This window comes from Patella vulgata, chromosome 6 (assembly GCF_932274485.2).
Source record: "Patella vulgata chromosome 6, xgPatVulg1.2, whole genome shotgun sequence".
NCBI lineage: Eukaryota > Metazoa > Mollusca > Gastropoda > Patellidae > Patella > Patella vulgata.
Genome location: NC_065884.2, coordinates 66,506,153 through 66,524,065, shown reverse-complemented (window position 1 = coordinate 66,524,065; position 17,913 = coordinate 66,506,153). Strand labels below are relative to the sequence as shown.

Below are 17,913 nucleotides of genomic sequence, written 5' to 3'. Positions count from 1 at the left end.
GGTCACTTCACCTTGTCATCGTGCTATCAAACTTTCGGTAGTTGCCTAGCTGACATACAACGCACATGTTGTCCGTTAGAGGGGGGTGACAGAGTCAGATTAAAATGAAATAAAATAGGGTGCAGATTAAAAGACTGTATTGCTGACTGGAAAGCAGCTACTGGTCCTAATATTGAAGGGACCCCAAAATTAGCGTGAGCTAAGCCTGAAACCGCAATTGTGGCGAACGGACGAATCTGATATATTTAAAGCGGAAATTTCAAATTTTTAAGTTATATTTTTAAAATTTATTAAAATAAAGCCTGAAAATAGATGGTAACCATAAACACTCCTACCTTGTTAAAGAATAATCCTATTAATCCTATAATTCACTATTGCCAGCTGAGAAATTGGCAAAAATATTATATTCCTCTTCAAATTCAAACGTTTGAAAAAAAAAACTACTCCATGGTGGAGAATAGAAAACAAGGGAGGTAATTGGGAGGTAATTGTGTTATTATTTCCTGTGTAAATGAGTTTTAAGTGTGAGAATGACATCGTATAATTGTGAGTTGACAACATATTGAGCAAAAGACATAGAAATAATTATGTTTTGACTTTCTTAGAAAATTTGAAATTCTCGCTTTAAGTATTGGGAATTATGTGTTTGAAATTTGCGTTCTGTTGTTGTATCTGTGGACATCAAATAATAACATTCATTTGTGATTTAATATTTCATACATATACATCAGGACACTGAACGCCATTTACATAAATGTTATTATTTGATGGCTACAGAGATAACAGAACGCAAATTTCAAACACATAATTCTCAATACTTAAATATATCAGATTCGTCGGTTCGCCAGAAACGCGACAATTTGTCTGCGATATTCCCATTGGTCGAACCGAGTTAAACACTGACAAAAGAAGAACCAGTTCTAAGAATAGAGAGAGAGAGAAATGGGGTTTAGCGTTCACTCGACACAAACTAGGTCATTTCGGGACTAACATATGGTTTGATTTTATTTACATAATTCGCTTGCGCGTAGGGGTCTTTAGAAGTGGGAGGAAACCGGAGGACCCGGAGAAAACCCACGAGGTTGGACAGGCGACCCTACTCCTTGTCATGTACAACCGGGGATTCGAAACCACGCCAGTCGACTCAATGACAGACTTTATGATACAGCGCGCGCACGCTAACCATTCAACCATCCCCCCCCACCCCCCTGCCCCACTGGGTTAATGAAGACGGATCCCGCTCAACAGAACATAAAGATGCATTATGTAAGATTCAGATAACCTATGACGCAAAGTTTGTCATTGTTCCCCCGCCCCCACTCCCTCTTCAATTCTTCAATTAGTTGCTGCTGAGATTTGTAAACAATGTTCAGTTCAATTACCGTTCTCTCTAGTTTGGGTTTGGTTAGGACCCACGGCTTTTCAGTGCCCCCACCACCCGCCCCTTCCCCTTCAATTAGCTGCTGCCGAGATTTGTAAACAATGTTCAGTTCAGTTACCGTTCTCTCTAGTTTGGGTTGCCTGTCCAACCTCGTGGGTTTTCTCCGGGTCCTCCGGTTTCCTCCCACTGCTAAAGAAATAAAATTAAACCATATGTTAGTCCCAAAATGACCTAGTTTGTATTGAGTCGACGTTAAACCCCATTTCTCTCTCTCTCTCTCTTTCTAGTTTGGGTTTGGTTGGAACCCACGGCTTCTTAGTGAGTAAGACGTAGGCTCGCTAAGGTACCATGTTCGATTCCCGTGTTAGCCGATAATGTTCTTCGAGACTTTCCAGCGTGATTTCCTCTTAGCAATGATGCCGGGCGGGGGGTTTGACCAAGGACAAGGTATAGTCCTTCAGATGGGACGAAACACCGAGGTCTCGTGTACACATTACTCATCTAACCACCAACCGCATTTGGACGAGAACCTAAAATTTGTTTTCTAATAATGGTGCCGGAAGGAGGGTTTGACCAAGGACAATGTATAGTCCTTCAGATGGGACGAAACACCGAGGTCTCGTGTACACATTACTCATCTAACCACCAACCACATTAGGACGACAACCTAAAATTTGTTTTCTAATAATTTTAATCAAGAAAATGTCTTTTTAAGTCGGATTTATTTCAATTGGTTAACAATATATATAGAAGTTGATATTCATGTGATTGTTTAACAATATACATCAAATATAGGTCTACCATATACAGAGTAGTTTGTGGGGTTTTTAAAATCATATTCAAATATATTACTGTTGATAATTACATGTTGTAATATATCATCTGTTAAGGGTTTTAACATTAGATATAAATATATAATGTATTATATTGACTGTTGACATACAGGGTAGTTTGGGGTTTTTAACATCAGATATAAATATATTATGTATTGTATTAACTGTTGCTATACACGGTTGGCGGGGGGGGGGGGGGTAACATCATATATATATATTATATTGACTGATTGACTGTTAATATACAGAGCAATATATATATATTATGTATTATATTGACTGTTGACATACAGGGTAGTTTGGGGGTTTTCACATCAGATATAAATATATTATGTATTAAATTAACTGTTGCTATACATGGTTGTGGGGGGGGGGAGATAACATTAGATATAAATATATTATGTATTATGTTAACAGCTGATATACAGAGAATTTGGTTTGAATTTTCTAACATGAAATATAAATATATTTTGTATTGTATTATCTGTTTCTATTCATCTTGTGTTGCTAATACCATTTAAGAGATTTCAAATGCCGTAACGTCTTTAAATTCCACATTTTGCTGAAGAAAAGGAACAGAAATAGATTATTCATTAATAAATACGTACTTAAAACCTCGAATCCCGGCACATACCAATAAGGTCTGTGGTAGTCAAGTCGTCATGACACTTATACCCCATTAACACATGGACAATGTTAGTTATACCCCATTAACACGTGGATGATTTTAGGACTATAAAATGTTAGAGGACCAGTTACACTCTATTAATATATGGACAATGTTAGGACTATAAAATGTTAGGACCAACCAGTTATACCTCATTAACACATGGATGATTTTAGGACTATAAAATCTTAGAGGACCAGTTATACCCTATTGTAACATGCTTAAGGGTGAATCTTTCGTTTTGATTGGTCAATTAGACACAGTCTATTGGACAATAACACCCCTCTGTTTTAGTAACTTCTTTTAAAATCCTAAAATCCTAAAATAGCATGTTACAATGTCGATAAACACTTCCCGTTTGGCATTTAGAGGGGTGTTACTGTCCAATAGACATGTCCTGAGATTTTACATTAGAACCCACGACGCTAACGCGAAATATCACCCATCTAAATATCACCCATCTAAATGCGAAACAGGACGTGTTTATCTTCTAATTAACACAAGCACGATGATGTCACTAAAAAAGGACAGAATTCCACTTTGCGAAACAATACAGCACATCAACCTTATTTAAATCGAAAATTTAATTTAAACTAACTCAAAACGTCGTAACCATTTTATAGTGTATCTTTGTGTTGATGATGATGATGATTATGATATCGCAACTTACCAAAGTCTACGGGTATAGTCTGGTAGCCATCGCTAACAGTACAGTCTAACGGGCTGGCACATGGACATTCTGTATGTACATCATTACTGGTTGTCAGAGGATCAGTACCATTTACACATTCTGAAATAATATTACACATTACACATACTGAAACAATATCAAACATACTGAAACAATATCAGACATACTGAATCAATATCAAACATACAGAATCAATATCAAACATATTGAAATAATATCAAACATACTGTAACAATATCAAACATACTGTAACAATATCAAACATACTGTAATAGTATCAAACATACTGAATCAATATCAAACATACTGAAACAATTGCAGTTCACGCAAGTTTGGTGAATCCTAAACAAATGACGTCATAAATGAGGATTTCTCTTTACAGCATGGAACCTGAAAATGGTTACGTTCAGTCGCCGCCTTTTTATAATAACATCATGTCTAAAAAAAATCTGCCATTTTGCAAGCTAAGTTTGTAGCAACAAGCGTGTTTGTACGCCAGAAAGTAATGACCGGCTTGGGCACGCATGTGCCAACTTACAAGGAGAAAACACGCTGCAGAAAATTCGCTCATGGAAACAGTACTATTACATTTGCATTAGACCATCTTTTTCGCCGGCGAAAACTCGTACATGGATAGCGGGACTTACATTAAAGAATATAAGAAAGTAAATTGCTTACTTGAACCAAGGGTACCGAATGATGTACAGACTCCAGTGTAGGCCGATCTTTTCCTTCTTCCTTTTAATAAATCACCAATTCTACAGCACTGTTCTTCGCCACACTCTGAATTATCTGTACACTGTAATTCACATGTTCCTGTAATGGACAATTACATATAAGACCGTAGCTAAAACGTTGGTATATATTCATGTCTATGTTTTGGCTACAATGGACCTATTCAACCAATCATTACCTCAATCGGATTTCACGTCAGTGTAAATCTTCAATCCAATCTTGAAATTTAATTTAGGACAGGCTTACTCATAACCACGGTGTTTACGAATAAAGATTTCCTCGTAAATACTGTATAAACGAATTACAGTTACGTCGTAAATACTGTATTAATGAATTACAATTACGTCGTAAATACTGTATATTAATGAATTACAATTACGTCGTAAATACTGTATTAATGAATTACAATTACGTCGTAAATACTGTATTAATGAATTACAGTTACGTCGTAAATACTGTATTAATGAATTACAATTACGTCGTAAATACTGTATATTAATGAATTACAATTACGTCGTAAATACTGTATATTAATGAATTACAATTACGTCGTAAATACTGTATTAATGAATTACAATTACGTCGTAAATACTGTATATTAATGAATTACAATTACGTCGTAAATAATGTTTAAATGAATTACTACTGAAGCATTGATGACCTAACCCTGTCTCCCTGAAGCTACCAGACACTCTTTGTGCATGTTCATCATTCAGGGTGTCACAATAAATATGAAATTAAATGGGGTTTAAATGTACTTCTATTCTGTTCCAACTTGGCTAATGAAGAAGGGTATACGTCATACAGTGTGATATGATGGAATTTAAACTGTCAAGGACTCTTTTGCGTGCGCGCCAATGTGTACACGGGATTTCAATTTTTCAGCAAACTGAATACAACTACGATTACCAGCAATCTTACTCAGGAGAGATTTGATTGGACGATAAAAATAGACACACTACGTCAAAAATACAGTATAGCAATGGCTAGAACATGGCAGATGCGTGCTGGGCGGGTAGGCAACCCTGCCCTCAAAATAAAAAAAAACAAAACAAAAAAACAAAAAAACAAAACGGAAATGGTTGATAACGCTCGAATTCGATGAGATTTCCTACCAGGGTATAGAGGTGTGTGTGGCTATGTGCCCCCCCCCCCCCATTTCGTTTAATTCTTGATTGTTGCTAACTATGTTCATGTTCACATCTTCAGGACTAAATCATAATCCCTCAACCAGAGAGAGAGAGAGAGAGAGAGAGAGAGAGAGAGAGAAATGGGGTTTAACGTCCACTCAACACAAACTAGGTCATTTCGGGGCTAACATATGGTTTAATTTTATTTCAATCATTCGCTTGCGCGTAGGAGTCTTTAGCAGTGGGAGGAAACCGGAGGACCCGGAGAAAACCCACGAGGTTGGACAGGCGACCGTACTCTTTGTCACGTAAAACCGGGGATTCGAAACCACGCCAGTTGACTCAGTGACAGGCTTTATGATACTGCGCGCACGTGCTAACAATTCGGCCATCCAACCCCCCTCCCTTAACCAAGTAGCCTATCAATGTATGGTATGCCAGGCCCAGGGCTCAGATACGTCAAATCGATTCTATGATGTGTCACAGAACCAAGAGTTTCCCCCTATAGTGCCCTAAGTTTGATCTGTCTACCTTCAGAGACCCCAGCACGCCTCTGGAACATGGTATGGAGTAGACTTACCCATTTGTCCATACGTCATATCTTTCACTTTTGCGGCAACACATTTATAACCTATACCACATGGACAGACAGGGTACGTTCCATCACTTAATTGTTGAGGGTACATCAAACAAGCTGTAATAAAACAAATAAATATTGTTACAGAGCGGACTATGCTGTGATGGTTGTCATTCACTGGGTAGGGTATACCACATGGAAACGTTCCATCCCTTAATTGTTGCGGGTATATCAAACATGCTATAATAAAACAAAAAAATCTCAAGCTGGGTGTCATGCACGGGCAGAGTATACCACATGAACAGACATGGCGCGTTTCATTTTTTAATTGTTGCGGGTATATCAAACACATGTTAATATTGGCACAGAGCGGACTATAAAGTGGTGCTTGTCATGCACGGGGCAGAAAGTGTGGAGAGAGACACGGCAAATTAATTTTGCATAAATAATTTGGGGTTTAACGTCCTACTGTTCTGCACCGACTGGGCTAATGAAGACGGACTTAAGCCATACAGTGTGGTATGAGGAAATTTTGCCCGGACAGCTGTGCTACGGCCTACTCTTATGGTTAGCGCTAAATGATAAGGCCAGCTCAATTTTTCGTCATAGATCACGAGAGCTAGCGCTAATCCCAACCCTAACCCTGGATCTAGCCCTAATGCTCACTCTAACCCTAATCTACAATCTCGCCAACAATCCCGTGCCCAAACCTTATTTACATCTCAGTGACCTTGACAAAAACTGAGCTGGCCTAAACAAACAGATTGAGCCATTCGGTCCCGTGTATATATTAGAATGCACGTAAAAGATCCCCTGGCAGTTGGAATTCGATATAAGAGTAGGCGATAGTGCCGCTGACGGGCAAAATTTCCCTCATAGCACACTGTATGGCGTATGCCCGTCTTCATTAGCCTAGTATAGGAGCAGAACAGTAGGACGTTAAACCCCATTTCATTTCATTTCATTTAACCATTCAGCTTACCGCTTCCAAGTGTACCGAATGCTTGACAGACACCAGGTAAAGATGTTCTTATTGAACCTCGACTGGATTGTCTCCCTTTACTCTGACAACATTGTTTTCCATCGACCATCTGACATCCTAGTTGATTGAGACAATCGAATGATAACAGGGGACGTTGCTTGGATATTATTCCACTAATACCACTCAGATGAAGTAAAACCTGAAATAAAACTAGTCTCTATCATTCAGACAATTATTATACCCCCGTAAGTTATACAATTAATGGCTTCTGGGTGACCGGGACTAACATGAAGAGAGAGAGAGAGAGAGAGAGAGAGGGGGGGGGGGGTAACATCCACTCGACAAGAACTAGGTAATTTCGGGAATAACATATGATTCAATTCCATTTCAATAGTTCGCTTCCGCATAGGGGTCTTTAGCAGTGGGGGGGGGGGGGGCGGAAGACCCGGAGAAAACACACGAGGTTGGACAGGCGACCGTAGGCTGCCCCTTGTCACGTACAACAGCGGAATCGAAACCACGCCAGTTGACTCAATGACACACATTATGATACAACGCGCACGCGCTAACCATTCGCCCCCCCCCCCCCAAAAAAAAATTTTTTTTATTAAACATGAATACGTCACAATTGTTATCTATGTACATCACAATGGTTATATCTATGTACATCATAGGGGTTATCTATGTACGTCACAAGGGTTATCTGTGTACGTCACAAGGGTTATCTGTGTACGTCATATGGTTTATCCCAAGCGTTAACTATATATATCACAAGGGTTATCTATGTACATCACAAATGTTATCTAAGGGCGTACTCGATTGAACGTTCCGAAATTGAATTCTCTCAATCCCAAAAATAGTGACAATGGGTACTTCGGGCTATAACGCATGCGTCGAATGGATATATAAACAACTAGACACTATTCCTTTCCTACTGTCCCCTCCGACTAAGGCGAGCCCAAGCTGGAAAATTCCGAGAAACTGTCTCATCCAGCACCGGGATCGAACACGGTACCATTATACGCATCGATCTCCTGATTGAAGATATATTATATAAGATTTAGATAAAAAAAAAAAAAAAAGAGCTGACAGTTCTCCCTATAATAGTTAAAGTTGCAATTTCAAATTTTTAAGTTATTAAAATAAAGCCTTAAAATAGATGGTATCTATAAACAGCCCTACCTTGATAAAGAATAATTCTATTAATCCTATAATTCACTATTGCCAGTTGAGAAATTGGCAAAATATCATTTTCAACTTCAAATTCAAGCATTTGAAGATAACTACTCCATGTTGGAGAATAGAAAAAAGGGAGGTAATTGGGAGGTAATTGTGTTATTATTTCCGGTGTAAATGAGTTTTAAGTGTGAGAATGACACCTATGATCGTATAATAGTGAGTTGACAACCTATTGAGCAAAAGACATAGAAATAATTATGTTTTGACTTTCTTAGAAAATATGAAATTGTAACTTTAAAAACTAGATAATGAAAATGGAATACCTTAAAAATTAAATTTTAGTCAAATTACTTCATTCTGAGCGATAGTTGAAGAACAGTGTAGTCCCGATTGTCATTGCTACTGTTGTTGCGATAGTAAAAAAAGTCTCGATTATTTACATTTTGATTAAATCATTAACCTCAATCGTGTTTAAATCCGTTGAAAATCTCGACCATCCTATGGCATCGACATATGTTTAATTAATAATCTATTATAATATTTCAGGCCTAAAGAAAGACCTGCAATAGGCAGATTTAGCTCTTCCATGTTTAAATATTCAGAATATATATCGGGTCGCCCAGAAAAAAACCGAGTACACTCTTTAATGTGGAATAATTCAATAAGTATTGTACCTATATCATTACCATTTCACATGTCGTAAAATATGGATGTTTGACATCTTCACTCTAAATTGTAAATCAAATCATTCCACTTTAACTAGTGCAGTCCCGGATTAAGCTTGTGGGGGGCCCGGGACATACCAACTGTGCGGGAGCCCCATTGTTGTTTATTCAAATTGTTCGTACTGACCGCGGATCGTACTAGTATGTACCTCCAGGAATTTTTTTTTTAAAATTAGGATTAATTTTAGTGCATCTGAGACAATTTAGGCAGCGATTTCCTGGGCCCCCGAAAATCTGTTGGTACCTACCAGTCCTGGGGCCCCCAATATCCCTTACTGCCCAGGGCCCCAATTCTCGCCCCCTTAGCCCAGGCACTGGTTGGCTCCGTCTGGGATAAAATATTAGTATGACCCAGAATTGTGGGGGGGGCCTTAAATGTGGGAGGCCTGGGACATTTGTCCCACTTTGCCCCCCCCCCCTTCCCCTAAATCCGGTACTGAACTAGTGTACTGGTTTTCTGTCTGGGCCATCCGATATATAGCTGTAAATCAAAAAAATATTAGGCCTACTTACCAAACACGATAAACTAAAAATGGCTTTCATTTTATAAATATACACTTGCACACTTTATATAAATCAGACACCTTTTTGTTTAGGGTTTTTCTTGTTTGTAATTACAAATCCTTACTTCGGAATCACTTCGTAATCTTGATTTCCCTTTAACACTTTATATAAATCAGACACATTTTCGTATGTTTTTTTTTTTTGGGTATTACAAATCGTTACTTCACTTCGTAGGTTGATTTCATAAAACGCAATTGGCATAAATACACAGCAGTACGTCACTCATTTAAATAATAAAGAAATCGATATTAACCGAGAAAACTGGCATTGTTATGAATAATACAGGGTCCTTTCGACTCACCCCTTTTTGTTAATTCACATAGCATAAGTATAAAGCCGACCCCACACACTAGGAGTTTCCATCTGGTACGACATTCTGAATATCGTTGCATATCGTAGAGTGGAAAGGGTATTAAGCCCATATACCTTTCTTAATAAATAGAGATAGAGGGAGAAATGAGGTTTAACGTCCACTCGTCATAAACTAGGTCATTTCAGGGCTAACATATGGTTCAACTTGCTTGAAGACGGTCCATGGTGGGGATGGGGTGGGGCATATATGAACGCCATAGAAATATTTCTTTTTCTATTTCTATGGGTTGACGTAACGGTCTTTTGTGGCAACTGGCCACAGATCACTAATGATTTCCCCATTGACTGTTAATTCTCGTATATTAGACCGGCTCTAAATTTTTCCGACATTTTCGTTGGGTAGAACGCTTTCTATTACAGATGGAGCAACCTGTGGCAACCTCTTGCCCAAAAGCACGTATGAGGTTCTTCATGAAAAACTTGAGATACACAAGCTGGAAGTAGAGACTAGTAAACATGCAGTTTTAGGCCCTACATTTCAACCTAAACAACCTCTCAACTCTTGTATCCTTCCGCATCAAAATTATGAATATTCACCAAAACCTGGCAGAAAATGTACTTTCAAACCCTTTTTTACGACTATACACCAAAATGTCAACAAAAATCGACATGCAAAAGGGGGGAAAAGGGAGAGGAAGACTAAAAATAGCTTTGGCCCTTGTTTACGGCATAGGAATATTTGGTGATCTGTGTCCAACTGACAGCCAAAACGACTTGAAATGAAATTAAATGGGGTTTAACGTCCTACTGTTCTGTCCCAAACTAAGCTAATGAAGATGGGCATACGCCATAGTGTGCTAAGAGGGAAATTTTGCCCGGACAGCGGCACTATGGCCTACTCTTATATCGAATTCTAACTGTCAAGGGATCTTTTACGCGCACGCCAATGTGTACACGGGACCTCGGTTTTTCGTCCCAACCAATCGACTAGACAGCTGTCCTTGTCAGACCCTCCGTCCTGCATCATCAGTGACAAGGGGGAACCACGCAGGAAAGTCTGGATGAATTACCCACTTAGCCACCGTGATCCCCGCTACGCCGGGAGGGCTGAGCCATCTGATGTAGATACAGCGAAAGATTCGTATCTTAGCAAAGGTCGTGTCGCAGACATAGGTATAGTAGTTGCGTGTGATGGCGGCTTAAGTTGAATTGTGATCGTGACAAATCTAGTATATTCCATTGTGTTGATTATATTGACGGCCGACATATAAAAGAATTTTTGTTCAAATCACTTGGTCACTGACAAACAATGAAAAATGTTGTTAAATAAAAGATCAGTACGTATATATTAATGTTAAAGAAATTATTGTTGTTTTGTTGGAGATATCGTGGTGATTCTTTTTATTGTTGTTATTCAAACAGTGGTTAGCGGAATATATTATTGAAGCAATGGTTACGAGATATCGTAGTGTTTTTTTTTTATTTTTGTTATTAATGCAGTGGCTAGGCGAATATATTATTGAAGCAATGGTTACGAAATATCGTGGTGTTTTTTTTATTGTTGTTATTAAAGCAGTGGCTAGCGGAATATATTCGTGAAGCAATGGTTACGAGATGTGGTGTTTTTGTATTGTTGTCATTCAAGCAGTGGCTAGCGAAATATGTTCTTGAAGCAATGGTTACGAGATATCATGGTGGGTATTTTTATAGATGATATTAAATCAGCGACTAGGGGGATATATTCTTGAAGCATGGTTGTGAGCATTTTCAGCCCAATAACCATACATGTCGAATTAGGTAAAAAAAAAACCAGTACAATATCTGTCCTAAACCACAGACAGTGGGTTGGGGGGGGGGGGGGCGGAATATCCCGATGAACGTTTAAGGCCAACACAGCGTCTTACTCACTTATCCACCGTGGTTGGACAAAACTAGGTGGATGAATGACAGGTGGCCTTGTATAGGGCGATTTGTCAGGTAGGCCGAGCTTATACTAATCGCAAGACAACGCCTGAGCCACGAGTATCAACAAGAGGGGCTACGAGCGAGACAGACAGATGGACCTGTCCACCTACTACCAGCTATCGTACAACATTGCATTGTATCAATCCTTTGATAGTACCTTTTTACTATACCTGTGAAAAAAGCGACGCGTGACATGACGACGTTGTTCTCGGTGTCGTATTTCACAACAGGCGACCAACAAGCTTTATACTTTAAATAGAATCGGGGATTCCCTTAAAATGACGTAAACGTCGTAGTACAAACCCTTTATATTTATATTTCCTTTACGAAACCAATAGCAGTAACATCCTATTTGATTTTATGTGAATGTTTAAGTTTTGTGGTCAGAATGGACGTTGATCAGTCAAGGTAGGCTAATTGATATTATGTTCACCTCGTGGATTTAGACTCTTTCTCACAATACATTGTTTTAGGGTATATACGAATAAAACGTTTATAAGCCATGTTAAACAACAGTGGCCTAATATCCCTCCACCTCAAAATCATGAATATTCACCAATACCTGGCAGAAAATATAAATTCAAATCCTTTTCTTCGAGGCTAGGCCAAAAAGTCAACATAGATCGCCATGCAAAAATGGGTAATTAAGGAAAGGGAAAGAAAGACTAAAATACCTTTGGCCCTTGTTTCGTGAGTGGTGATCTGTGCCCATTTAGACCTTTTCCATTTACTTCCTGGGGGGTGGGGGGATTGGATGGCCGAATGATTAGCATGTGCGCGCTGTATCATCAGGTCTGCCATTGAGTCAACTGGTGTGGTTTCGAATCCCCGGTTGTACGTGGCAAGGAGTATGGTCGCCTGTCCAACCTCATGGGTTTTCTCCGGGTACTCCGGTTTATTCCCACTGCTAAAAGACCACTACGCGCAAGCGAATTATTGAAATATAATTGAACCATGTGTTAGTCCCGAAATGGCCTAGTTTGTGTCAAGTGGACGTTAAACCCATCTCTCTCTCTCTCTCTCTCTCTCTCTCTCATTTGCTTCCTGGTGTAGGCGGGGTGGTTGGTGTAATATAAAGTTAATGTAGTCTGATATTACAGTAGTTATCTCCCATTAATCAGTAAGCATGTTGTTTACATTAAGTTACGCTCTCTTGCTATGTTTGCACAACAAATCAACATGTCATACATATCCTGGAACATGTACTGTATTTTATCAAACTAAGAACCCGTCACAGTTAGGCACAGGAACTTGAAGGGATTAAAATAAAACCGGTGTCTGTGATTCTCCAAAAACGGCTACTGACGAACGCCAAAAAAAACCCAACAAAGACAGATAATGCCACTTGATGATCAGGATTCCTTTATTTCCCGCGTATTTTTTATTCTGTTGTAAAAATTAGAACTACCAGGAAATTCACAACGAAACGAAGAAATGCAATGTGCTAATAATACGAGCTAGAAGGCGTATTTTTTAAAGGACATTTAAAAACATGTCTTCTATTCACTTAAACATACATTATGCAAGAGCTTAATCTGCCAATTGCAGGTCTTTCTTTATCTAAACTATTTATTAGACATTAATTAACTTATCCAGACCATAATCAACTCTCGTATCATCGCTAGCCTGTGATATTCTAATTGATATTAAGTATACACAGTTTGAGTTTAGACTTTCTTACAATAAAATGTTTTACGGTATATATACGAATAAAACGTTTAGAAGCCATATATTGTGTGAAGCGACAGTGACCTAATAACTGGCTGTTCACCATTTACTCGTGTTTTCTTTTGGCGTTCGTCACTTCCTATTCAGAAAACCTGTATTACTCAGCTATCGTAGCAATGATCTCTGTGTTAAAATTATATTTGGAATGTGTTTAACCAGCTCTATCACATATGTGATAATGACTGGCACCAATATTGTCCTTTAAAAGTAGTTCATTCATATTAGATGAAAACCCTTTATTTTTAGCATGATCTTAGAAGAAGGTGGCTGATGGGATGGCATGGGTTTGTATTAGGAACAAAATTTAAACTGCTTTTGCATCGCAAATTGTTAAAGTCAGTAACACCATTAAAAGTATAACTTTACATTAATCAGTTAAAAGAAGTCAGTAAAATACTTTACGTATTTCAGATTTCGGGAGGTTAACCAGGTAACAGCTTTTTACCTAAATCTTACATAATGCAACTTTTATGAGTAAATGAAGTCAGTAACTCGTTTTATGTATTTCAGAATTGAGGAGGCAAACCGGTTGAATAGAATTGAGGTTGCGCGGGCATATCTTCAACAGACGCCAAACTCACCAGAAAATAAAAGAGTTCGTATCGAATGGTGCAAAGAGGCTCTAAGGCTGCGACATTTGGAGCTTACAAAATTGTTATACACAGATGAGTTGATTTACGACAGAGAAGGGCGTCTGGATGATGTAATCAATATAGAACTGTTATCCAGTGCGATTGAATCAGACTTTGTGGAAGGCTTCGAATTTTTACTGCATCGTGGATTGTCTTTTGAAATCACTGAATGTGGGTTTTGGTGTGCGTTGTTTGAAGCTGTTCGAAAAGAGAAAATAGGAATACTTAAATATTTGGCATCATTTCCAGTTCTTTGTGTTTTGAATTCAACATTTGGCGAAACTATTCTTATGGTGGCGTGTAAAAACAGTAATTTGGAAGTCTTTTCTATTTTGTTGAAACATCAAAATGTCAAGGACGTCATTAATTATATTTCGCTTGACGAGGGTCTTTCAGTTTTGCATCTATGTATAGATTGGGCAAACTGTGAGACCACGTGCCTACTGTATGTAATGATGTTAGTAGAAGCAGGGGCTGATGTAAATATTTTATCCAATGAATTTATAACTCCTTTATTTACTGCGGCACGTAGAGGATTTATGTCTGTTTTGTCATATTTAGTAGACCACGGAGCTCATGTTTCTGTACCCGATTTGAATCTATATACCGTTCTTCATCACATTATCACCAAACCAAACACCATTTTGTTTGTACAGAAATTAATAAAAGCTGGACTAGAAATCAATTTACAAAATAAACTCGGTGAAACTTCATTATATCTAGCTACCAAGTACAGAAATGGGTGTGCTGTGAAAATACTGTTAAATACAAATGGCTGCGATGTGAATTTATCTGACAAGAAAGGGATCACACCACTTCTTTTGGCAGTAGAACAAAATGATATCGAAATCTTCAAACTTCTACACCATCATGGCGCCACTGTCAAAAAGCAAAATAGCCGCGAAATGTCAGTACTACACCTAGCAATACAAAACGGCAATGCAGGTATTGTTGATATTCTATTGTATAATCATGGCTGTGATGTAAATTTGTCAGACAAGGTGGGTGTCACACCGTTGTTGCTGGCAGTAGAACAAAATGAGATCGAAATCGTCACACTTCTACAAACACATGGCGCTGATGTCAATAAGCAAAATAGCCGCGGAATGTCGCCTCTACATTTGGCAATAAAAAAAGGCAGTAAACATATTGTTGATATTTTATTAAATAATCATAGCTGCGATGTGAATTTGTCAGACAAAGAGGGGATCACACCGTTGTTGCTGGCAGTAGAACAAAATGAGATAGAAATCGTCACACTTCTACAAATACATGGCGCTGATGTCAATAAGCAAAATAGTCGCGGAATGTCGCCGCTACATTTGGCAATAAAAAAAGGCAGTAAACATATTGTTGATATTTTATTAAATGATCATAGCTGCGATGTGAATTTGTCAGACAAAGAGGGGATCACACCGTTGTTGTTGGCTGTAAACATTCGAAACACAGAACTCATCAAACGTCTTCTTGAACATGGGGTTGACGTCAATAAACTAGATGACGATGGTAGATCAGCTATTTGTTACTGCTTCCGTGACCATGGCCTTTCGTACTGGCGTTTCTTCAGTTTCCATGAGTACACAATCGAAATACTAAAGTTGCTGGAGAGTTTTGGTATGGAATTTAGAACACAAAATCGTGGCAATAAATTAGTAAAAAACATTCTGAAAATTGACAAAATTGAATATTTTCAGCATTTAGTTGATTCCAATAAGATCGATTATGATGATATTGATGAAAATGGTGATAATATTTTACATTTATTGGCCAGGGAGCTAAATATCGATACTATTTCTCGGAGCGTCTTTCTGAATGATGAAGGAGTTGATGTCAACCTTATAAATTCAGCAGGTGACACACCATTAATGGTTGCAGCTGTTTTCAACAACGTCCCTTACATGAAAGCCTTGTTGGATTACGGTTGTAAGACAGATACCCAGAATTATCACGGACATACTGCTTTACATCTCTGTGTTGTTGGAATCGCGTGTTGCTTAAAGAACGGATATTTCGGTGAACACGAATGTTTAGACGCTGCATTGTGTAAAGATGTAGATGTTGATGTACAAGATAACGAAGGACGGACCGCCTTAATACTGGCCGCTAAATTCCAACAAGTTAACTTGGTGAAAAGGCTGTTAATAGCTGGTGGAGATGTTAAGATTTTAGATAAATCCGGAAAATCAGTGTTAGAATATATGGACTTCTATAGAATAATAGATCTTAAAATCTGTAAGTGCATTATGCGTAGTGGTGGTGTGAATGTAAGGGACAGAACAGGGAGCACTATGATGGACTGCGCCTTAGATTTTTTTTTTGAACTGCATCAGTTATCGGATGCCCAGGAGATGATTTCATACCTAGTAGCTGCAAATTATTGCTTGAAGAATAACGGGAGTTATTATTTCGATCAGACCGAAGACTCCACATCTAATATAATTAGTGATTTTAGGAAACTGTTGTATGAAAGTGGAGCCGAGATGGTCGACATTGTTTCTAAGTTAAATTTTTTACTAGACAAGGACAAAGATATGGACACCGACAAACAGACAAGTGAATCATTGTCCAAAGAATCGGAATTTCATTCATTTTGTAATAACTTGTCCTTAAAGTCAATGTGTAGGAGAGTTATTAGGCAACATTTGGGGTCAAACATACAAGAAAAGGTTAAGCAGCTCAAGCTTCCAATAATAATACAGAATTTTATTCTATTAAAATCTAACTTGGCAGATAAATATTTCAGTCTAGAAACTGGAGACTGTGATGACGATGATGAAGATGATGTTTGGTACTATTATGATGGTGGTGATTATGATGATGATGTTTTGGATGATTTATGTCGACATTATTACGATCGATACTATGTAACTTCAACATCTCCATCGCCATCACCATCATCATCATCATCACCTTCATCACCACCACCTTCATCATCATCACCGTGATGACGATAATGATAATGATGATGGTGATTATTGTGATGTTTTATGTCGACATTATTACGATCGATACTATGTAAGTTCAGCATCATCATCATCATCGTCATCACCACCACCTTCATCATCATCTTCATCATCGTCATCATAATCATCATTATGAATACCATTAGCTGCGTTTATACGTGGCTACGATAAGCGTACAGTACCGTCATTTACGTGATTTCATAATTTTAAAAATAAATTATTCATGAACTTATTGATGTGAGTAATACTTCTTGTGACGTAATACTTCTTGTGACGTATGATTTATATTATCACAATTATGGATAAATGAAAGTTGTCTAATACAACCTGATTGATGTGGTCTTGTGAATTCCCGATTTTGGAGTAGCGGGGACATAACTAAAAATTATAGACGGGCGCAAATGCGTTTTCCTCTTATGTGGTCCTTTATAGCCTAACGTAGGTGGCTTACCTGAATTCTAAACACGTCAGTCGTGTAGTCTACAAAGTGTTGGGGGGGGGGGGTAGACTTACAAAGTGGTCCAAAGGAATGTCTGCCGAAAGGAAAGCGAGAGAGAGGGAGAGAAATGGGGTTAACGTCCACTCGACACAAACTAAGTCATTTCGGGACTAATATATGCTTCAATTTTATTTCCATAATTCGCGTGCGCGTAGGGGTGGGAGGAAACCGGAGGACCCGGATAAAACCCACGAGGTTGGACAGGCGACCCTACTCCTTGTCACGTACAACCGGGGAATCGAAACCACGCCAGTTGACTCAATAACAGACTTTAAGATACAGCGCGCACGTGCTAACCATTCAGCCATCCACCCCCACCCCTGCCCCACGAAAGGAAAGCTCTCACGGAT

The 17,913-nt window shown here is 38.5% G+C and overlaps 1 protein-coding gene and 1 long non-coding RNA gene across 2 annotated transcripts; one reads left to right on the top strand and one right to left on the bottom strand.

Moving 5' to 3' along the window:
* Positions 1-2,054: 2,054 nt before the first annotated feature.
* On the bottom strand, positions 2,055-9,641 carry LOC126824117 (uncharacterized). Its single transcript, XR_007681457.1, has 6 exons — positions 9,414-9,641; positions 6,997-7,195; positions 6,018-6,131; positions 4,251-4,388; positions 3,552-3,671; positions 2,055-2,776 (listed from the first exon to the last, which is right to left on the bottom strand). It is a non-coding gene; the product is annotated as an uncharacterized LOC126824117 (long non-coding RNA).
* Positions 9,642-12,073: 2,432 nt separating this feature from the next.
* LOC126824010 (putative ankyrin repeat protein RF_0381) lies at positions 12,074-17,331 on the top strand. The gene is made up of 2 exons (XM_050553103.2): positions 12,074-12,149; positions 13,980-17,331. Exons 1-2 carry the CDS (start codon positions 12,130-12,132, stop codon positions 17,044-17,046), a joined length of 3,087 nt encoding a protein of 1,028 aa, XP_050409060.1. The 5' UTR covers positions 12,074-12,129; the 3' UTR covers positions 17,047-17,331.
* The last annotated feature ends 582 nt before the right edge of the window (positions 17,332-17,913 follow it).

What these genes read in the sequence shown, in the direction of transcription:
- LOC126824010 (XM_050553103.2), top strand. Translation starts at nt 12,130, where the DNA reads ATGGACGTTGATCAGTCAAG. An exon ending in ATGGACGTTGATCAGTCAAG is followed by an intron (nt 12,150 to 13,979) that starts GTAGGCTAATTG and finishes TATGTATTTCAG; the next exon opens with AATTGAGGAGGCAAACCGGT.